The 19,232-nt window shown below is 36.7% G+C and overlaps 3 protein-coding genes across 14 annotated transcripts in view; all 3 read right to left on the bottom strand.

Annotated features, from left to right (window-relative positions):
• The window catches only part of rassf3 (Ras association domain family member 3), a 45,280-nt gene extending 40,364 nt beyond the window's left edge, over positions 1-4,916 (bottom strand). The window contains exon 1 of the mRNA XM_048154922.1: positions 4,366-4,916. Within this exon, the coding sequence (XP_048010879.1) occupies positions 4,366-4,789 (424 nt within the window). The 5' untranslated portion in view covers positions 4,790-4,916. The remainder of the gene's footprint in view (positions 1-4,365) is intronic.
• Positions 4,917-7,947: 3,031 nt separating this feature from the next.
• On the bottom strand, positions 7,948-11,742 carry LOC125246132 (apoptosis facilitator Bcl-2-like protein 14). The gene is made up of 6 exons (XM_048156988.1): positions 11,615-11,742; positions 10,260-10,522; positions 10,071-10,178; positions 9,890-9,948; positions 8,809-9,081; positions 7,948-8,698 (listed from the first exon to the last, which is right to left on the bottom strand). Coding segments are annotated over exons 1-6 (744 nt in total). The 5' UTR covers positions 11,617-11,742; the 3' UTR covers positions 7,948-8,659.
• A 979-nt stretch (positions 11,743-12,721) lies between these two features.
• The window catches only part of dgki (diacylglycerol kinase, iota), a 64,715-nt gene continuing 58,204 nt past the window's right edge, over positions 12,722-19,232 (bottom strand). For all 12 annotated transcript variants that reach the window (XM_048154917.1, XM_048154918.1, XM_048154911.1 and 9 more), the window contains 9 exons: positions 18,772-18,841; positions 16,863-16,903; positions 16,652-16,776; positions 16,507-16,532; positions 16,238-16,275; positions 15,884-16,004; positions 14,422-14,458; positions 14,238-14,337; positions 12,722-14,149 (listed from right to left, as the gene is read on the bottom strand). In XM_048154917.1, coding sequence (XP_048010874.1) covers positions 14,033-14,149; positions 14,238-14,337; positions 14,422-14,458; positions 15,884-16,004; positions 16,238-16,275; positions 16,507-16,532; positions 16,652-16,776; positions 16,863-16,903; positions 18,772-18,841 — 675 coding nt within the window. In that variant the 3' untranslated portion in view covers positions 12,722-14,032. The remainder of the gene's footprint in view (positions 14,150-14,237; positions 14,338-14,421; positions 14,459-15,883; positions 16,005-16,237; positions 16,276-16,506; positions 16,533-16,651; positions 16,777-16,862; positions 16,904-18,771; positions 18,842-19,232) is intronic.

Genomic DNA, 19,232 nt, shown 5'->3' with positions numbered 1-19,232 from the left:
GTGAAGATCAGTTTAGGCTTAAGATGTAAGTTTAAGTTTAGACTTAAAATAATTACCATTGGAGAATGCCTCTTTTAACTCATGCCAGTAATCAACCTCATATCAGTGAACTAGAAACCATGCACAACAGCCTAGCATCATGACGGTGAGTTTTGCATATGCACGCACTTTTGCATGATGAAATGTAAAAATCTAATTAGATTGTATAAGCAAGAGTTAATGGCAATGGTTGACCAAATACATACAGCTTAATAATAAAAAGCTCAAAAAAGCAAAAACAAAAAACGTTTTACTACAGTAATTACATTTTTAATACAAAAAGGTCAGTAATGTTTATACTAGAAATGACATTAATATCTGTCCTTATTGTTCCATAGACTTTCAATGAATCAGGGACTACATTTAACTACCATTTGCCTGAACGATAAAACGACAAAAAGAGATCTGGACCCACCGGATGACTTCCACAGCAGACTAACTTCCAGTCGACCGGAGCGCCGCATCACTTTTGGAAGGCGATAGAGGATTCCAGTAAGTCTTCTTAAAGTTCTTCCAAATCCTTTCCCCAGACCCATGACTTACAGTCCACTGCCTGACAACATTGAGTCTCGCTTGAGCATTTACTGGCTAAAATAACTTCCCTTCAGCACTGAACCTGCATCATGGCTTCTAACTTCTACCTGGTTGTAGTCTCCTGTCATTAAGCCCCTGCTCCAAAGTGTGTGTGTGCAGTTGTTCCACTGGTTCCCCCTGCGAGTGCGTCAGCTGCTTGAGGGGAAGCCCATTGTGAGCTGTGGTTCTGCTGTGACAGGACAGTGTGCCTTCTCTAGACACACTGTCACTGCCGCTACACAAACAGACAGATGGACATTAGGGGAGCGAACAGGTGGGTGTCAAATAGCAGGACACAATACTTTCGAGCTAGGAAGGCCAAGAAGGTTGTGAAACCCAGAAAGGTGAAAAAAAGGCATCTTTGTTCATTCTGGTTAGGTATACTGTACATACAGACTATTATTTGCAGTGAAGTGAATGAAATCCCACAGAATGCAGACGCTACACTACAAACAGTAGGTTAAAGGATTAGTTCACTTCAGAATTAAAATTTCCTGATAATTTACTCACGCCCATGTCATCCAAGATGTTTGTGTCTTTCTTTCTTCAGTCGAAAAGAAATGAAGGTTTTTGAGGAAAACATTTCAAGATTTTTCTCCATATAGTGGACTTCAACAGTTAACGGATTGAAGAAGGTCCAAATGTCAGTTTCAGAGCAGCTTCAAAGGGCTCTACACGATCCCAGACGAGGAATAAGGGTCTAATCTAGTGAAACAATTGGTCATTTTCTAAAAAAAAATTTATATATATATATATATATATATATATATATATATATACACATATATATATATATATATATATATATATACTTTTTAACCACAAATGCTCATCTTGCACCAGCTCTGCAATGCGCCACGCATTATGTAATCACGTTGGAAAGGTCACGTAGGCGTAAACATCTTGGATGACATGGGGGTGAGTAAATTATCATGAAATTTTAATTCTGAAGTGAATGAATCCTTTAATAGGCATAATAAAGCTTTACTTTCACTGCATTAAAGATTCATTAAGTCATTATGACCATTAGAAAACTCCATTACAACTATATTACATGTGGTAAAAACATAAAAGCTATCAGTGACCACATTTCATGAACATTTTCATTTAGCATGCTTTATCCATATTCCTATGCGTGCAATCAGCATATTCTGAATAAACATAAATGAATGTTTTTTTCCCCCTTTTCATAATACTTTTGTTTAGACTTTGGATATATGCAAACAGTATATTATAATATTTCAAGTGAAATGGTTGCATCCCAGTGTTATTTTAGTATTATTTATCTAATGTTATAATATTTATTAATATTAAATTTTTTTTTTTTTCAATTTTAAGTTTCAGTACTTTATTTTTTTTATTTTTATTTTGCTTTAATTATTTTTTTTTTATATTTCTATTTAACATTAATTTATTTTATATGTTTTATAATTTAATTTTTTTAATAGTTTTACAATTGTGTAATTTCAGTACTTTAAACTTATTTGGCAATATTTCTAATTTTATGTTTTTCAACTAATATTTATATTTTATTTTCTCTCAGCTTTATTATTTTTTTTACCAATTTTGTTTAGTTAAAGGGGTCCTTGAATATGATTTCACTTTTTTTTAACTTTAGTTAGTGTGTAATGTTGCTGTTTGAGCATAAACAACATCTGCAAAGTTACAACACTCAAAGTTCAATGCAAAGAGAGATATTTTTTTTTACAGAAATTGGCACAAACGGCTGGTAGGGATTACAAAGAGCTTCTTCCCGGGTTAGTGACATCACTAATCCTAAAATTTACATAAACCCTGCCCCTGAGAACACACAACAAAGGGGGTGAGGCCATGTTGGGCTGCTTTAGAGAAGAGGAAGAGTTGTTGTAGTAGAGTGTTGTTACCATGCCGTCATTTTACTAAATATATATGAGAGATTTGACTGCACACTCACTTGCAGAAAGTTATTATTGACCAACGTTTCGGCACAAAGTCTTTGTCAAGGTATAATTTCACTCGGAGTAAAGAGAGCATAAATAGACAATCATTAACAGGTGCATACAATTAATCCCAGTTAAATATACAATCTGTCAATTAATCACTCAAAAAAACTTGTCAAACTTTCTGCAAGTGAGTGTGCAGTCAAATCTCTCATATATATTTAGATTTATCTCTCTTGACCTGTACCTCGGACAGAGTGCGTTTGTTTATGTCTTTTTTCGATGTCGTCATTTTACGCCAGACTGCTTCACAAACGAGGGTCAATTCAACACTGGATTTGCACAAAAGATTAACATGACGGCACATGCTAGTCGATGAGTTGATCAGCAACTACATAAATTTATCCACTAACCATTCAGAAACGTCCAGTTTCATTCTAAAAGTTGTAACTTCTTCCTGAGTCTCTCCATCAGTGTCGACTCCGGTTTGAACAATGTAAGGCTGAACAATGTTACTGACAATCCTCATTTTGGCTGCGTGAGATTCTCCAGCTTTGTTGTTGTTGAGCAACCGAAGCGCGAGCTGTTAAAGCTCCGCCCTCTTCTGGAAAGTGGGCCGGGAGGCATATTCTTGCTGTCTTTTTTTAGACTTATATAAACTGGAAAAAAATGATTTAACACCAGTGTATATATAAAGACATTTAAGGAATATGGTTATATGTCCATGTGCTCTACTGTAAACATGGCCAATAACCCACATCAATGCACCCACATAAACACTACACAAATCTAACAACATCAAAACATGACAGGCCAACTCATTACCTGCCATAACACCATCAAAACAGATACTACTCAGTTACTGCCCACATATTCCAGGATCTGTCAGTGGCCCTTAAAATGTACTAATAACAAAATTAAAGGCTAGTCGACTTGAGAGGGCAGAGTGAAAATTGGATGGCTCTAAAAACAGGCTTTTAGCCTAATCAGCCGAGCCAGTGGCTTTCTCGCTCTCAATTACCTGATCGCTCAAGTCAAGCAGCAAGAAGACCCAGTGAAAGTTACCTTTGTCCAGTTGTTCCATTTGAGTTAACTCTTGTGAATGGACAACCTCTGCACAACTGCAGCTCGGACAAGTGACACAGAGAGCCATGTTGAGGAGAATGAATTGAGGAACATTTCTTTATTTTAATAGAAAATGCACTATGCTGCTATGATCATGCTTTCTTAGGATCACAAAATTTACAATACAAATTTGGTTGCAGCTAAAAGCAGACAATGCTTTGCATATGATTTTTAGGAATGTTTTCACTACTGAAAACAATGCGAGGCATTCAGTCAGGAATGAAAATGTCATCCACATCTTTCAGTGACCAATTCAAATGTTCAGTGTGCATATCATTTGAGTCCTAGATTTGATAGAATGAATTATGTTCACATGTTTGACTTCCGCATTGTCTTGTATAATTAGTATACATATTTGTGACATATATACAGTAAACTAAATGTGGGTGCTTAAGGTGTACCTCAGTGAATTTATAAGCCCAAACCTGTCCGTCCACATGCCTGTATGAGTGTGTGGTGTGTGAGGAAGCTCGAAAACATGCTCTGAGTTTATGATTTATGAAATATTAGCTCTAATATAATTCCATTTTATCCAAAGTAACTTATAATACACTAACTAGAAAAACAGTCATTCCCCTAAGTGTCTTGATCAACAGCACAGTAGTGATGAACTGACTAATATGCTAATAAATAACATAGTTTGACATTAACTACCTCTCTGTTTACAAATAATGGTCAAATCTGTAGAAGGCTAATGTAAAGTTCTCACCTGTGCATGTCAAGCCATTTTGAAAGATATACGAGCAGCACACATCGCACCAAGCGTGCGTCGCGTCCTCACAAAACGTGTGTCCTTCTCCTCTCTCTACCTTCACACGCGGGTCGAATATCGTCCTCACATCTGGGGGTTTGAAGCCCCTCTTTCTGGACCGCTGTCCGGCTCCTCCGTTCTCCGCCACCTTCGGAAGCGCGTCGCTTTGCACGGGCTTTGGAGAGACGCGCGGCCTTTTGGGAGACGAAGCTCTCTTCTTCACCTTCACCTTCATTTTGGATTTGGCTTTAGGTGAATTCTTCTCCATCAGCTTACTTTCTTCCGCCCGAAAGGTCGGTAATCGATTCAGCTGAGGCACCTCTTGCGGCGACCCGACGACACAGTGTCGCGGTGGCGAGTACTTCCTACTGTGATGCTTCATGCCAAAGGAAACACAAAAACACCTGTAGATCGAAGAAAAAGCCTGTTCTTGGAGGTTTGCGATAAGACATTTCTCAGGCTTTTATTTATGAGAATAAGGTTCCCTAAGACGGAGGAGCAGGTAAGACAGGTGCAGAGCGCGTCTCATGTTTCACCTGAGCTGCGCGCAAGATGCGTGTGCGCGCACTCGCGCAGACACCCAAAGTTATTAGATCAAATCAGTTTACTAGAAGCAATGTTATAGTTAACTAAAACCATAAAATTCGTTATAACAAACTATAATATAAACTTGAGCTCAAATAAATCTCAAAGGCACATTATGTAAGATTTGTGGATTAAAATATCCAAAAACCACTAGAACAACGTTATATATTTTGTTGACTTGTGTACTTACATTATCCCAAATGTTTTCAAGAATGTTTGGTCCCACTTATTAGGTGGCCTTAACTACCATGTACTTACATCAAACAATAAGTACAATGTACTTATTGTATTCATATTGTATTGCAAAACACTTTTGCTGCTATTGACGATTAAGGTTATATTCTAAAAAATTTTTGGTTAAAAACAACCCAAGTTGGGTTGAAAATGGACAAACCCAGCAATTGGGTTGTTTTAACCCAGTGGTTGGGTTAAATGTTTGCCCAACCTGCTGGGTAGTTTTATTTAACCCAACTACTGGTTAAAAATGACTATATGGCTGGCTTAAAATGAGTCAAAAATGGGTGAGAAATTAAAAATCAGACACATAATTACTAGAGGCAACAATAATAATCAAAAGGTGTACATTTATTAATAAGCAATTTAATAAATGTTTATTGTTTATTATTCATTATCTTATTAATAAATGCTCATTTATTAAACATTAATAAATGTTAATTTCCAGCATATTTTGGGTTCATTTTAAGCAAGCAATACAGTAATTTTTATACAACAGTAGAGTTAAATAAAACTACCCAGCACGTTGGGCAAACATTTAACCCAACTGCTGGGTTAAAACAACCCAATTGCTGGGTTTGTCCATTTTCAACCCAACTTGGGTTGTTTTTAACCCAGCATTTTTTAGAGTGTATAAGGTTTGGTAGCATGGTTAGGTTTAAGGGTGGGTTAAGGTGTAAGGGATGGGTCAACATTGTAATTATGAATGTAATTACAGAAACAAATTACAGATGTAATTACATGCAGGTATTTTTAAAATATAAGTACAGTGTAAAAACATGTATGTACACAATAAGTGCATTGTATCAAATGATTAATTTAAAAGTAAGTACTTAGTTGTTAACGCTACCTAATATAAAGTGGGACCGAATGTTTAAATCCAGAGAAATAAGCAATTTTAACCAGGACACAGACCGTGTCCATGTATCTCCTATCAATGACATCATCCTCATGTTACTCTCGATTTGTTTTTATTTTGAGGAAACCATTGAAACACCAAATATGCTTTAATATAGTATGTGTTTTTTTAGACAGGCATCGACAGAAAATTACTTATGTTATATAGCTCAACACAGTAGACTAAGTCTTATTGTTAAAATCTTGTTTTCTTGATTTATCATGTTTTACCATGCCTAATATTGATCTAGCTTACTGCAGTGTGCAACAAGTGTCTCATAGCATCTGCTGAGCGAACGCTCAGAGTAGCATTATAACAACTTTCAATATACAAATGTATCTAATATGATAAAACAGCGCCGCGTTACCCCACATACACTTGACTGGAAGAAGTGGAAGCACTGCATTCTCTGCGGCACAATAAAAGCTCCACTGTCTCTCATTAGCAATCGCTCCAGCGGCCTCGTTCCACTCCAATGGCTTTCAGCCCCGCCCTGCTTCATACTACTGTAATGTTATTAAATCTTTAATACATTAGCTCATACATGAATATGATTTCTGCCCGAGTCCCAATTCTTTTCCACCGGCTGTAGATGTGAAAACACCTCCCATGATTCTGCAAAATCAAGGGGTCATCAAGCTATGTCTTTCTTTTGAATATGCAACCTCTAGTGGCGAAAATTACATATTGTGCCTTTAAACGTATTTAAAGGGATAGTTCACCCAAAAATGAAAATTTGATGTTTATCTGCTTACCCCCAGGGCATCCAAGATGTAGGTGTCTTTGTTTCTTCAGTAGAACACAAATGATGATTTTTAACTCCAACCGCTGCCGTCTGTCAGTGGTATAATGCAAGTCAGCGGGAACTTGGACTATAAGAGTAAATAAAACACGACAGACAAATCCAAATTAAACCCTGCGGCTCGTGACGACACATTAATGTCTTAAGACACGAAACGATCGGTTTGTGTGAGACACCGAACAGTATTTATATCGTTTTTTACCTCTAATACACCACTATGTCCAACGGCATTCATCACTCGATTCGTGAGGTCTGATCACGCTCTGACAACGGCAGTGATGTCTGGCGCTCATTGAAGTATATGCGCGAGACATCACTGCCGTTGTCAGAGCGCGATCAGACCTCACGAATCGAGTGATGAATGCAGTTGGACATAGTGGTGTATTAGAGGTAAAAAACGATATAAATACTGTTCGGTGTCTCACACAAACCGATCGTTTCGTGTCTTAAGACATTAATGTGTCGTCACGAGCCGCAGGGTTTAATTTGGATTTGTCTGTCGTGTTTTATTTACTCTTATAGTCCAAGTTCCCGCTGACTTGCATTATATCACTGACAGACGGCAGCGGTTGCAGTGAAAAATCATCATTTGTGTTCTACTGAAGAAACAAAGACACCTACATCTTGGATGCTCTGGGGGTAAGCAGATAAACATCAAATTTTCATTTTTGGGTGAACTATCCCTTTAATTTCATCTAGTCCCCAAGAAAACATTTCACATTTTCATTTAGTGTCACTTGATGCAGTAAAATACTATATATGTAAAATCTATATGGACATTAACAAAATTAATAAAACTTTAATAAAAACTATATTTAAAAAAGTATAATATTTAACCCCGGAGGTTAATCAATTACCTTTCATTGATAAAATACTCTATATGGATAAAAGTATGCAGACACCCTTTTCAGTCATTTCTGTTTTGCATTACTGAGGTGTGCCTATTAATTAGAAAAGTTGGTCCACATATTTTTATAATGTCATATAGTGTAGTAAAGAAAACATTAGACAAAATGACAGAGATTGTGAAAATTATGTTTATTATATCATTGAAAAAAATATAATTATTTCATATCCTGTTAAATAATTACAAACACTAGAGGCTCAAGTAGACATCTGAAATATGTTCATGTCAAAACAAAAACAGTTTTAACAAAAAGAAAAATTACAGTTTGGATGCCTAATTAAATAATAATAAAAAAAAAAGTTTACTAATGGAACTAAATATGTAAACTTGTACAGTCAGGAATGATGCATCATCCTGATTTTCATAGCATAAATTACTTGTACCCCCGGTTTCACAGACAAGGCTCAAGCTTAAGCTCCTAGACTAAAATGCAAGTTTGAGCTGTTTTAACTGAAAGCAACTCACACTGACACATCTTAAAGTATGTCTAAGCCATTGTTTTGTCTCAAGATGGACACCAGTAATGTTTTTTTCTAGGGTATGTTTATAAAAGCTACTTAAATGCTATAATTGAAATAAGGCCTAATCCTGTCTTAGCCTAAGCCCTGTCTGTGAAACCGGGCCCTAATGTTTTGAGGCAGTATCCATAGCACTTTTAATGAGGTATGGTGTGCATAAATCCTCTTTTTTGGCCTGAGATGTTCAGAGGACCTAGCGAAAAACCATAGATCCGTGCTGGTACACTGGAAAACCTCTTTTTCCTGTGAATAAAGTGACCGTGCCCCTGAGTAAGACGTTGGTAATGCGAGAAGAACATCTCATCAGCTTACTGGACCTCCTCTATGGATTCATCTCCAACTTCTCCCTGTGAAAGGGGAAAATGGCACTGTGACTAAAGATTCATCCTGGTTTTGTATGTGTCATTAGGCCAGAAGTCAATGCTGTGAATAATTATATTGTCATTGACACACTTACATTACATTGTATGTTTCTGCTAATCCACTTGGAGTATCCTGTATCCTGAAGATACTTGGCACCGAAGCCCAGCACGCGGTTCATTGGATGGTAGTTGACGCCATAGAGCTGATTGGTGGCTTCACAAATCATAGCGATGTCGACTTTCTGGCCTTTCTGTTCTGTTGGCAGTTCCAAAGAAACACTTCTACAGAAAGCGTCCATCACTTTCTTGAAGAAGGCATACTTGAAAGAGGACTGCAGTGCTTCGTTTAAGGCCTTGTCTGCCTTAATCTGCAGCAGAGGTTCAGAGATAGAACATTTAGTATGTTAGAGTTTACATTTAGTATATATATATATATATATTCCCCCACAGTGTTGGTCTTCAAATAATCACTGTACATTTAGCAGAACAAGTCACTTAAATTGTAGCACGTAATCAGTCTAGACTAGTCTAGTCTTACAGAAATAAAAGTCTGAATGATGCTTTCAAAATCACTAGAGGACAAAAGCAGTTTAGCCTTTGCTATTGATTTTAAATAGATGAAACTAGATTTGACCAGACTGAATTGATCCGTTTATAAAAATTTCAAAGTAGTATCAAATTGGACACCAAGGTTCTTCACTCTGTAGTGAGTTTTGAGAGTCAGGGGCCCTGAACCAGATTATTTCAGTTCAAATTCAGAAAATGATGATGAAACAAAAGATTCGGAAAGCTTCGAAGCTCCATGAAGCAGTGTTTTGAAATCGCCCATCACTATATTGTTGAAAAGTTGTTATTTTGTTTTTGGTGCACAAAAAGTATTCTCGTTGCTTCATAACATTAAGGTTGAATCACTGTAGTCACATGAACTGTTTTAAATACGTCTTTAGTAGCTTTCTGGAGGCCTCACGGAGCCATCGGATTTTATCAAAAATATCTTAATTTGTGTTCTGAAGATGAACGAAGGTCTTACGGGTGTGGAACGACATGAGGGTGAATAATTAATGACAGAATTTTCATTTTTGTGTGAACTAAGCCTTTAAAGTGCAGGTAGCGGTGTTTGCAGAGACACCTGGTGGTCAGGTTTAACATCTCATTAAATGACGTCATTTCACTGACCTTTTCATCCAGCTCATCACCATGTACTCTGAGGAGCTCCGCCAGCCTTTCCACGATGTCTGCAGAGAGATCAGAAATGAGAAGTTCAGTTTCTCAATCTTCTCTGAATGAAGCAACTCAGTGACAGCTACAATTTACACCAGATACAGAAATCAAAAGAGAAGAATGAGCTTGAACTCACCGTCACCATCTGTTTCTAGTTCACATGGAGTGAAATGCACAGAGTCTGATATCTCTGTCAATTCACTGACCATGTTCTCCATTTCATCCACTTTCACATCATCTGAACCTGAAAGAAGAGACGATAGCACAAATCATACGCTGGAATCTCCACAGTCTCACTTTCTTGTTCAATATATTTCACACTCACCATCAAGCATTGCTGGCTGTGGTTCAGGCGTGTCATCTGTCTTGGGTTTAATACATCTTAAGAAGAAAGAAAATCTCTTCTTTCTGCGTCTTTTTGCTTTACTGTGTTCTTCAATCGGCTCTGCTGAAGACGTCTCTCTCTCTGGGATGTCCTGCTTGAGACGGGTGTCCATGGGCCGTCTCTTGCGGGCGTACGCCTTCAGGAGTCTGAACTCCGGACTGTCCGCCGAAGGAATCTGGACATCACCGTTGCTGTCCTGAGCCCTGTCAGTTATCAAAACTTCATCAAAACACTTGAAACAGGAAGTGCAACCTACTCTTTATAGGTGTACTCAAGATAACTTTCATTTACTGAACAGCATTAATAATTGTGTAATACACCACATTAAGTGCTGATTTTTATAGGCTACTGATATGAATGGAGTCTTCAGCTCATTTGGATATACATCATTTTATAAATTTTTTAAATTCCTATTCATTTATTTATCTGTAAAACTTCGTGAGGAAATATGACTAACTTACAAATCCAGTTGCATAAACTTAGTCACTATATTAAGACTGTGTCTTAAGAACTAGTTTGACCAACTTGCAGTTAACCAAGAGGTAATCAATGTTATTTTTCCAATTCAAATTACACCAATCTACCTTTTTATGTAACGGACTTAAAAAAAAATTAGGACCACTTATCAAGAAAAACATTAGTGTCTTAACTTTTAAGTGGTTTATGCAACCCAGGGGCTTAATTTAATTTAACTTCATTTTGAAATTCAACTCTAAGAATAAATATCATATATGATTTTAAAGTTTAAATTCAGCTAAATTTGTTAGATAAACAACCAGAAGCTTAATTTAACCATATGAGGTTGACTTTAAATTTAAGAAAAAATATTTTAATTTAACTTTAACATTGATTTATATATGTAAAAACTAACTAAAACATGCATGAATGTATTTACAATGGAAGTCTCGAGCTTAAGTGTATCAGACCATGAATATTCCTTGAACTTACATTTAATTTTACAATCAAGTTATTTATTGAAAATGACAGATTTCTTTTATTATAGTGAAGTCGCGGTCACTGTGTAAATAGAGTTATGTGTCTGGGCATGTTCGTCAACATTATCTCGAGACGCTTGTTTCCCTTTTACTTAACACATTTACAGAAGTTTAGACCAAAATCACACGCATGACAAAATGTTTTTTAGTATTCTCCACATATTTCTACATTTAAACTGAACACGGAAGTGTTAACCAAGTGTACGCCTAATCATCTTTGAGAAAAACAAAACAGTCTGAGACAGTCACTACTAGATTTTTCTCTATGTTGATAAATATAATGAAAGTTAAAACACTTACATGACTCGGTTTCTCCCTGTAAAATTATGCCGAAGCTCACCGAGAGTTCAGCTCCTACTATAGGCATTTATAGGGGCGGGACCAAAAACCGACGCACGGTGAGTCACGCTCCATGAATCAACAAAAATCTCTTCTTTTTTTTAGCCGTGACATTTAAGTATTTCGGAATATAAAATGTTGCTTAAACAACAAAACCTCAACGGGTATGTGTACACTTATATAGGTTATATGTATACATTTGTCAAAAAATGTATCTTAAAAAAAAAAAAAAAAAAAAATCTTTCGAAACAAATGATTTATCGATTTCCCTTCACAGTAAAATATAAATCACACAGTAAAAATGACATGCTTTTTATTAGCTTTTCATGCAAATACTGTTTTAGCTCTTTATATTAAAGGGATAGCTCACCCAAAAATGAAAATTCTGTCATCATTTATTCAGGTTATTCCAAACCTGTATACATTTCTTTGTACTGCTAAATGCAAAAGAAAATATTTTGAAGAAAGTTTGTAACCAGGCTGCTTTGGGCCACCATTGACTTCCAAAGTAGGAAAAAATACACTATGGTAGTCAATGGTGGCCCAAAGCGGCCGGGTTACAAACTTTCTTCAAAATATCTTCCGTTGTTTTCAACAGAACAAAGAAATTTATACCGGTTTGGAACAATCTACGGATGACAGAAATTTCATTTTTGGGTGAACTATGCCTTTAACTTTCTCGGTTTTGTATACTAGAAATATAGTGCATTATTCATTGGCTACATTTTTATATGCTTTCATTGTATGGAATGGGCAGCATGCTAAATTCATCATGCTAAAGATTTTGTGTGTTGTTGTCAACTTTGAAAAAAAACTTTAATTTTGTGGTGAAATATCCCTTGAAAAGAGATCCTAAACAGTCCTTTGAAAGTGTAAACGAGAAAGAGTAAAAGTTCATTTTATGTTTGCACATATTGTATTACAGTATTAGGGCAATAAAGGGGGGAAGAAACATGAATGTCCATACTTGGGGTCAGCTGAGTGCAGACAATGCTTGTTATCTATTTACAGTAATGTCTGCAACCTCAGGGTGATTTATGACTGGACATAAAACACAAAACACTGGTGTTTTCCATCCGACTGCCCTTTAATGAGAAAACATACTCAGTTTTGAGAATGCGCAACATGATAACTGTCACATCCCCACATATCCATGTCTACTCACCCCATGACCTCATACACACCTAAAATAGATATTTAGAAATTAGAAAAAACTAAAACATTCAAGTAGTCCCATCTTTTAAAAGATTTTGAAAAAGCAAAATACAACCACTAAACAATTTTCATATAACTTAAAGTTAAAAAAAAAAAAAAAAAAAAGAGAGAGAGAGAGAGAAATAATGCCATTTCATTACATAATCACTGAGGGTAGAAACATCCAGAGAGGTAACAAAATTCCATGCACAGTAATGTGTTAAAATCTCAACTGATAATACAGGATAACACAGCAGATCACTCATATGTAAATGGATCTCAGCGTGATCCTACAGGCAGCCGTTTTCATGCATTTCCCATCATGAGTGATTTGACATGGTACAGGACTAAGTAATGTTACAGAAGTGAAATATACCACACAACTCTCGTCAGTGTCTTTCTACGTTCATTTGGTTTAGTCTTTCTTCTCACAGGCCAGTGTTGTCAAACGCAACCTTATAATGGAGCCAAAAACCAGCTGCCATCAATGGAAAAACGCATCCGGTTCCCTTGCTTGTTTTGAAACATTAATGTAATGTAATATTAAATAGATAAATGCACAAATGTCATCCATTCATATTGCATCGAAAATGGCTCGAATGTTTTCTCGTAAGATAATTTCACAATCACGCCACTGTAACGGCACACAAACAAATCAGGATGAACAGATTGTGTAAAGTCTGTAGTTATATAGACTTCCGATTCGTCGACCTCTGGGATTTGAGTTTAAAATCTCAGCAGTTATTTTGTCCGCTGTGAAAACTCTCCGGAAGAAGATCCGCCTTCAAACAAACTCTGAACCGATGACGGGCCTCTTCAGGAGCAGATGATGTTTTTCCTGTCTGTGTGTCTTTGGCACACAACAAGATGTACGAAAGCATGTGTCTCTAAACCTAACCCAATCCATCTTTGAATAAATAGTTATAATAAATAAGAGCAATTAATAAATAAATGCTAGGTCAGAGCCTACAATAAAATGAAACCCACAGCGACTTCAGTGGAAAAACAACAGCTAGACATTTTCCTGTTCACTGAGGACTTTCTCAGCCCGAGGCGTTCTCGTTACACCTCTCTCTTCCTCCTTCCCCTCTCAAGCTCGTTCGAGTGTGAGCAGACGCGCGGAGGAATGCTGACAGCCACTTTCTGTGGGTAAAAATCTTCCTAACACCAAGCGCGTGAGCCCGTTCATACAGCCGTCTCCAGATCCTCGTGTGCCGCGGGCTCATCCACCGGCTGGCTCTCCATGAGGGAAGCCAACTCTGAGTTCCCGGCATCCAGGGCACAATCCTTGGGAGTTTTTCCCTAAAAGGACAACGGCATACAATGGTTTTACAATAGTACTGCAACTATTTCTTGCAGAAACGAAGAGGAAGCCCAAGGAGATTCTCACCAGGAAGTTTGTTTTGCTAAGGGAAGCTCCAGCCTCCAGCAGACATCTGCACACCTCATGGTGCTGCTGGGAAGCTGCTTTGTGCAATGCAGTGTCGCCTCTGACAAAATGGAAATTAGGACAAATCAAATGCCAGTTTACGCCATTATTACGCAAATAAATAGGTCAAACCACAACTACATACGTGTCTCTCTCAGTTAAATCCAACATCAGCTTGGACCCTGAAAGAAACAGAGTTTTGATATTTCACCGGTCACGTGCTTTCAAGTTATGTTGTGTGTGAATGCAGCTTGTGAGTGTTCTTGTTGGCTGTGTGTTTATGTTTTGTTTGAGCACATGACTTGTGATTGTGTTCGCTGGCCCTTGTTTTTATGTTTGGTGTGAGTACATGGCACATAGAAACAAACATGACAAGCCATATGCTCTCCTGTCTACCGTCTTAACCCCGCCCCTCTTGTTATCAGATTATTGGTTTATTTGCCCTACCTGTCCTTCCTCGTTGACTGCTTTATTTTCTCTCCCTATTTATTCTCCTTGTGTTTACAGTCCTGTGATTGATCGTCGTTGTATGCACCTTCTCTGCCATATCTAGTCCTGTCTTGCCCAGCCTTGTGCCTTGCTAGTTTGTTCTCTGGTTTATTTTATTGTAAAATAAAGCCCACTGAAACTCTGAATCTTGAGTCCTTGCTTACACATATACAGTCAAAACATTTCATTCATTAATACATTTTATTCACTTTAGTTTAAAAAAATGGTAATAAAATCTCAAGATCTCAAGAGTTAAACTGTGTTAGAAAAACAATCTTAATTATGTTAGATAACACTTAAGCAAAACATGGTCAGATCAAAGTGTCTGAAATTTTTTTTTAACAATTTTATTGTTAGTCCACTGTATGAAGAATTTTTGAGTATAATATTTCAGTTCACTTTATTTTGCTATCCTCGCTTATATATATATATATATATATATATATATATACACACACACACACACACACACATAATATTTATTTTATAATTTATTTTGTATTATATCCATATAAACATACACCCACACACATTATATATATATATATAATATATAATATAATATATTAATATATTATATTATAACATATACATATATATATATATATATATATATATATATATATATATATATATATATATATATATATATACAAAATATATTTTTATTTTATTTTATTTTACAAAAAGTATTTGGACATTTAAGTCATATTTAAAAATGTCACTTGAGATTTAGAAATATACAAAAACTATTTTTGTATATATGTATATAATATAAAATAAATTATTTTATTTTATTATCCAAAAACTATATTGGAAAATAAAATATTTTTATTTTGTTTGATTTTGTTTTAAAATAGTTCTTTCTTTCTTTCTCTCTTTCTTTCTTTCTTTCTTTCTTTCATTAAAAAAAAAAGATACCTTTTGTGGCCATTATTTATTTAGAAAAGGATTTTTACTGTTAACTGGGTTTGGTTCTCTTAGGCATGTAGTATCTCAAAAAAAAATAAATAAAAAAAAAAACTCCCTTCCCTTCCAGACAAGCATGTGACAAACTTTGAACTTTGAGTATGCAAGCACAGGAGGGTGTGTGTCCAGATGCTTGTAACGACACTCACCATGTTCTAGAATGAAACTCACAACCTCAGTGTGGCCGTGTTGGGCCGCCAAGTGCAGAGCAGTGCAGCCCATAGAGTCCCGCACCAACAGACTGACCCCGCTACCGCAGGAGCCCGACAACTGAAACACACAAACAGATGATGAGTCAAGAGCATATGATTGAGCGGGGCTGATTTTGATCTTACAACAAACACTGGTTTGCCACACGCTTTACTTGTTGCGCAAGCTACACTGCATCATGTGGTATCATGCACCACCCTGATGAGTCATGTAACACACTTTTAGGAAGCTCTTTCACTTTCATTTTAATAAAAAAATAGATAAAAAAATAATCAAATCAAATAAAAACTCACCGCAGACAGGTCTCCTTTAACAGCAGCTGACAATAGAGCTGGAAAAACACATGTCACACATGTCACTGTATGAGTAACAATCCTGCACTACCTGATAATTATGACATGCAGTTGGGAATTTCTGGTGACTGCCCTTTTGAGAATATAACCAATGAGCTTATCTGACCACTTCTGACAGGAAAACGTGAGTTTAACTTGATTTCTAAACAGTACAGACCTGTTTCCTATCTCTCCACCACTTCAAAGAAACACTTGTGTTTGTACTGTACCTTGTTCGTCTGAGGTCAGGGGAACACTGCAACAAGGAAACGAGAGTAAAAATAAAATGTAAGCTTTGTTCATGAAGCAGCACAGAGTAGTGACGTATAAAACAGAAAGGAACGAATGGAAAAATAAGGTATTGATGATTCTCACCTGGAACTGGGTTCCACCACCACATCTGGCATTCCAGGAGCTCGGACCTGGCTCACCGCTGGAGCCTCGTGGTCCAGGATGAAAACCTCATCCTGGCATATTTCAGTCACAAAGTGAAGATGCTCCTGTGTGTACACACATTACAAGTGCACATTATGCAGCTTCCAATATCTTTTTAATTTTCTATACATTTAACACCGTATCAACATACCTGAGCCTTGTCTATGCGGTAAAAGCGGTCGGCTGATGTAGCTGGAAACATACAGTGAAGTGATGATTATTACATACTTTATTGAATGTGAACACAGTCCAGCGGTGGCAGGGGGAGCAATTGAACTCGGGTTTGGACAAGGCAATCAAACCAAGTGTAAAAGCACCATAAAATGCTTCATTTACTTTTTTGGTCCAAACCAGAACCAAGAGAACTGAACTTGAAGTGTGAACAACACACCCTTAAAGGGTTAGTTCACCCAAAAATGAAAATTCTGTCATTTATTATTCACCCTCATGTCGTTCTACACCCGTAAGACCTTCGTTCATCTTTAGAACACAAATGAAGATATTTTTGATCAAATCCGATGGCTCAGTGAGGCCTGCATTGACAGTAAGATAATTAACACTTTCAGATGCTCAGAAAGCTACTAAAGTTATATTTAAAACAGTTCATGTGACTACAGTGGTTCAACCTTAATGTTATGAAGTGACGAGAATAATTCTTATAGTTTTATACACGCTCCGAACCACTGATCCGAAACAAAAGATTTGTAAAGCTTCGAAGCTTCATGAAGCAGTGTTTTGAAATCGCCCATCACTAGATATTGTTGAAAAGGTTTTTTTTTTTTTTTTTTTTTGGCGCACAAAATGTATTCTCGTCGCTTCATAACACTATGTCTTTAGTAACTTTCTGGGCATTGAAAGTGTTAATGGTGCCATCGAACGTTTTTTCACAAGATGTAATATAAGTCTAAGGTGTCCCCTGAATGTGTCTGTGAAGTTTCAGCTCAAAATACCCCATAGATTTTTTAATTAATTTTTTTAACTGCCTATTTTGGGGCATCATTAGAAATGCGCCGATTTAGGCTGCGCGGCCCCTTTAATTGCTCGCACTGTCCGCCCCCTCCTGAGCTCTCGACTCTATCACTGCATAAACAAAGTTCACACAGCTAATATAACCCTCAAAATGGATCTTTACAAAGTGTTCGTCATGCATACTGCATGCATGCATCAGATCATGTGAGTATAGTATTTATTTGGATGTTTACATTTGATTCTGAATGAGTTTGAGGCTGTGATCCGTGGCTAACGGGCTAAAGCTACACTATTGGAGAGATTTATAAAGAATGAAGTTGTGTTTATGAATTATACAGACTGCAAGTGTTTAAAAATGAAAATAGCGAAGGCTCTTGTCTCCGTGAATACAGTAATAAACGATAGTAACTTTAACCACATTTAACAGTACATTAGCAACATGCTAACAAAACATTTAGAAAGACAGTTTACAAATATCACTAAAAATATCATGTTATCATGGATCATGTCAGTTATTATTGCTCCATCTGCCATTTTTCGCTATTGTTCTTGCTTGCTTACCTAGTCTGATGATTCAGCTGTGCACAGATCCAGACGTTAATACTGATTGCCCTTGTCTAAAGCCTTGAACATGGGCTGGCATATGCAAATATTGGGGTCATACATATTAATGATCCCGACTGTTACGTAACAGTCAGTATTATGTTGAGATTCGCCTGTTCTTCGGAGGTCTTTTAAACAAATGAGATTTATATAAGAAGGAGGAAACAATGGAGTTTGAGACTCACTGTATGTCATTTCCATGTACTGAACTCTTGTTATTCAACTATGCCGAGGTAAATTCAATTTTTAATTCTAGGGCACCTTTAATTATCTTGCTGTCTATGGAGGCCTCACTGAGCCATCGGATTTTATCAAAAATGTCTTAATTTGTGTTCTGAAGATGAACGAAGGTCTTACAGGTGTGGAACGATATGAAATTGAGTAATGAATGACAGAATTTTAATTTTGGGGTGAACTAACCCTTGCAAAAAATATGTCTCGTCTTACAGTGTAGGCAGTAGAAACACAGTTGAGATGCAGAGACTCACAGTCTAGGAAGCTCCAGTTGGATGAAAGTCTGTGAGCTGAACTCGGTCGTGGCAAACCTGCGCTCTCATCCTGAGAACAGAAACACATTTCTGGAGGTCTGTGTGACGCGGAGTTTGACAAGATGCTGTTTTAAAATCTAATTCAGTTCCTGAGTTTAAATTGAGTCGAACTGAATCAAAAGGAAGTAGAAATTAAATTAAAATGTTATCCACCGGTTTCACTGATAAGGCTTAAGCTAGTCCTAGACTAAAATGCATATTTGAGCTTTATTTAATGGAAAGCAACTCGCACTGACATATCTTAAATTATGTCACTTCCATTGTTTTGTCTCAAGATGGACACCAGGAATGTTTTTTTTTTCTAGGGCACGTTTATAAAAGTTACTTAAATGTCCTAATTGAACTAAGGCCTAATCCTAGCTTAGCCTAAGCCCCGTCTGTGAAACCAGGCCTATAACTCA

This window comes from Megalobrama amblycephala, linkage group LG14, assembly GCF_018812025.1.
Source record: "Megalobrama amblycephala isolate DHTTF-2021 linkage group LG14, ASM1881202v1, whole genome shotgun sequence".
NCBI classification, from domain to species: Eukaryota; Metazoa; Chordata; class Actinopteri; order Cypriniformes; family Xenocyprididae; genus Megalobrama; species Megalobrama amblycephala.
This window is presented reverse-complemented; position numbering and strand designations above follow the sequence as displayed.

Excerpts from the sequence above, each read along its gene's own strand:
- LOC125246132 (XM_048156988.1), bottom strand. Across the intron at positions 10,179-10,259 it reads ACAGCCAGCAATGCTTGATG|GTTCAGATGATGTGAAAGTG; the intron begins GTGAGTGTGAAA and ends CTCTTCTTTCAG. Across the intron at positions 9,082-9,889 it reads GTGATGAGCTGGATGAAAAG|ATTAAGGCAGACAAGGCCTT; the intron begins GTCAGTGAAATG and ends CCTCTGCTGCAG.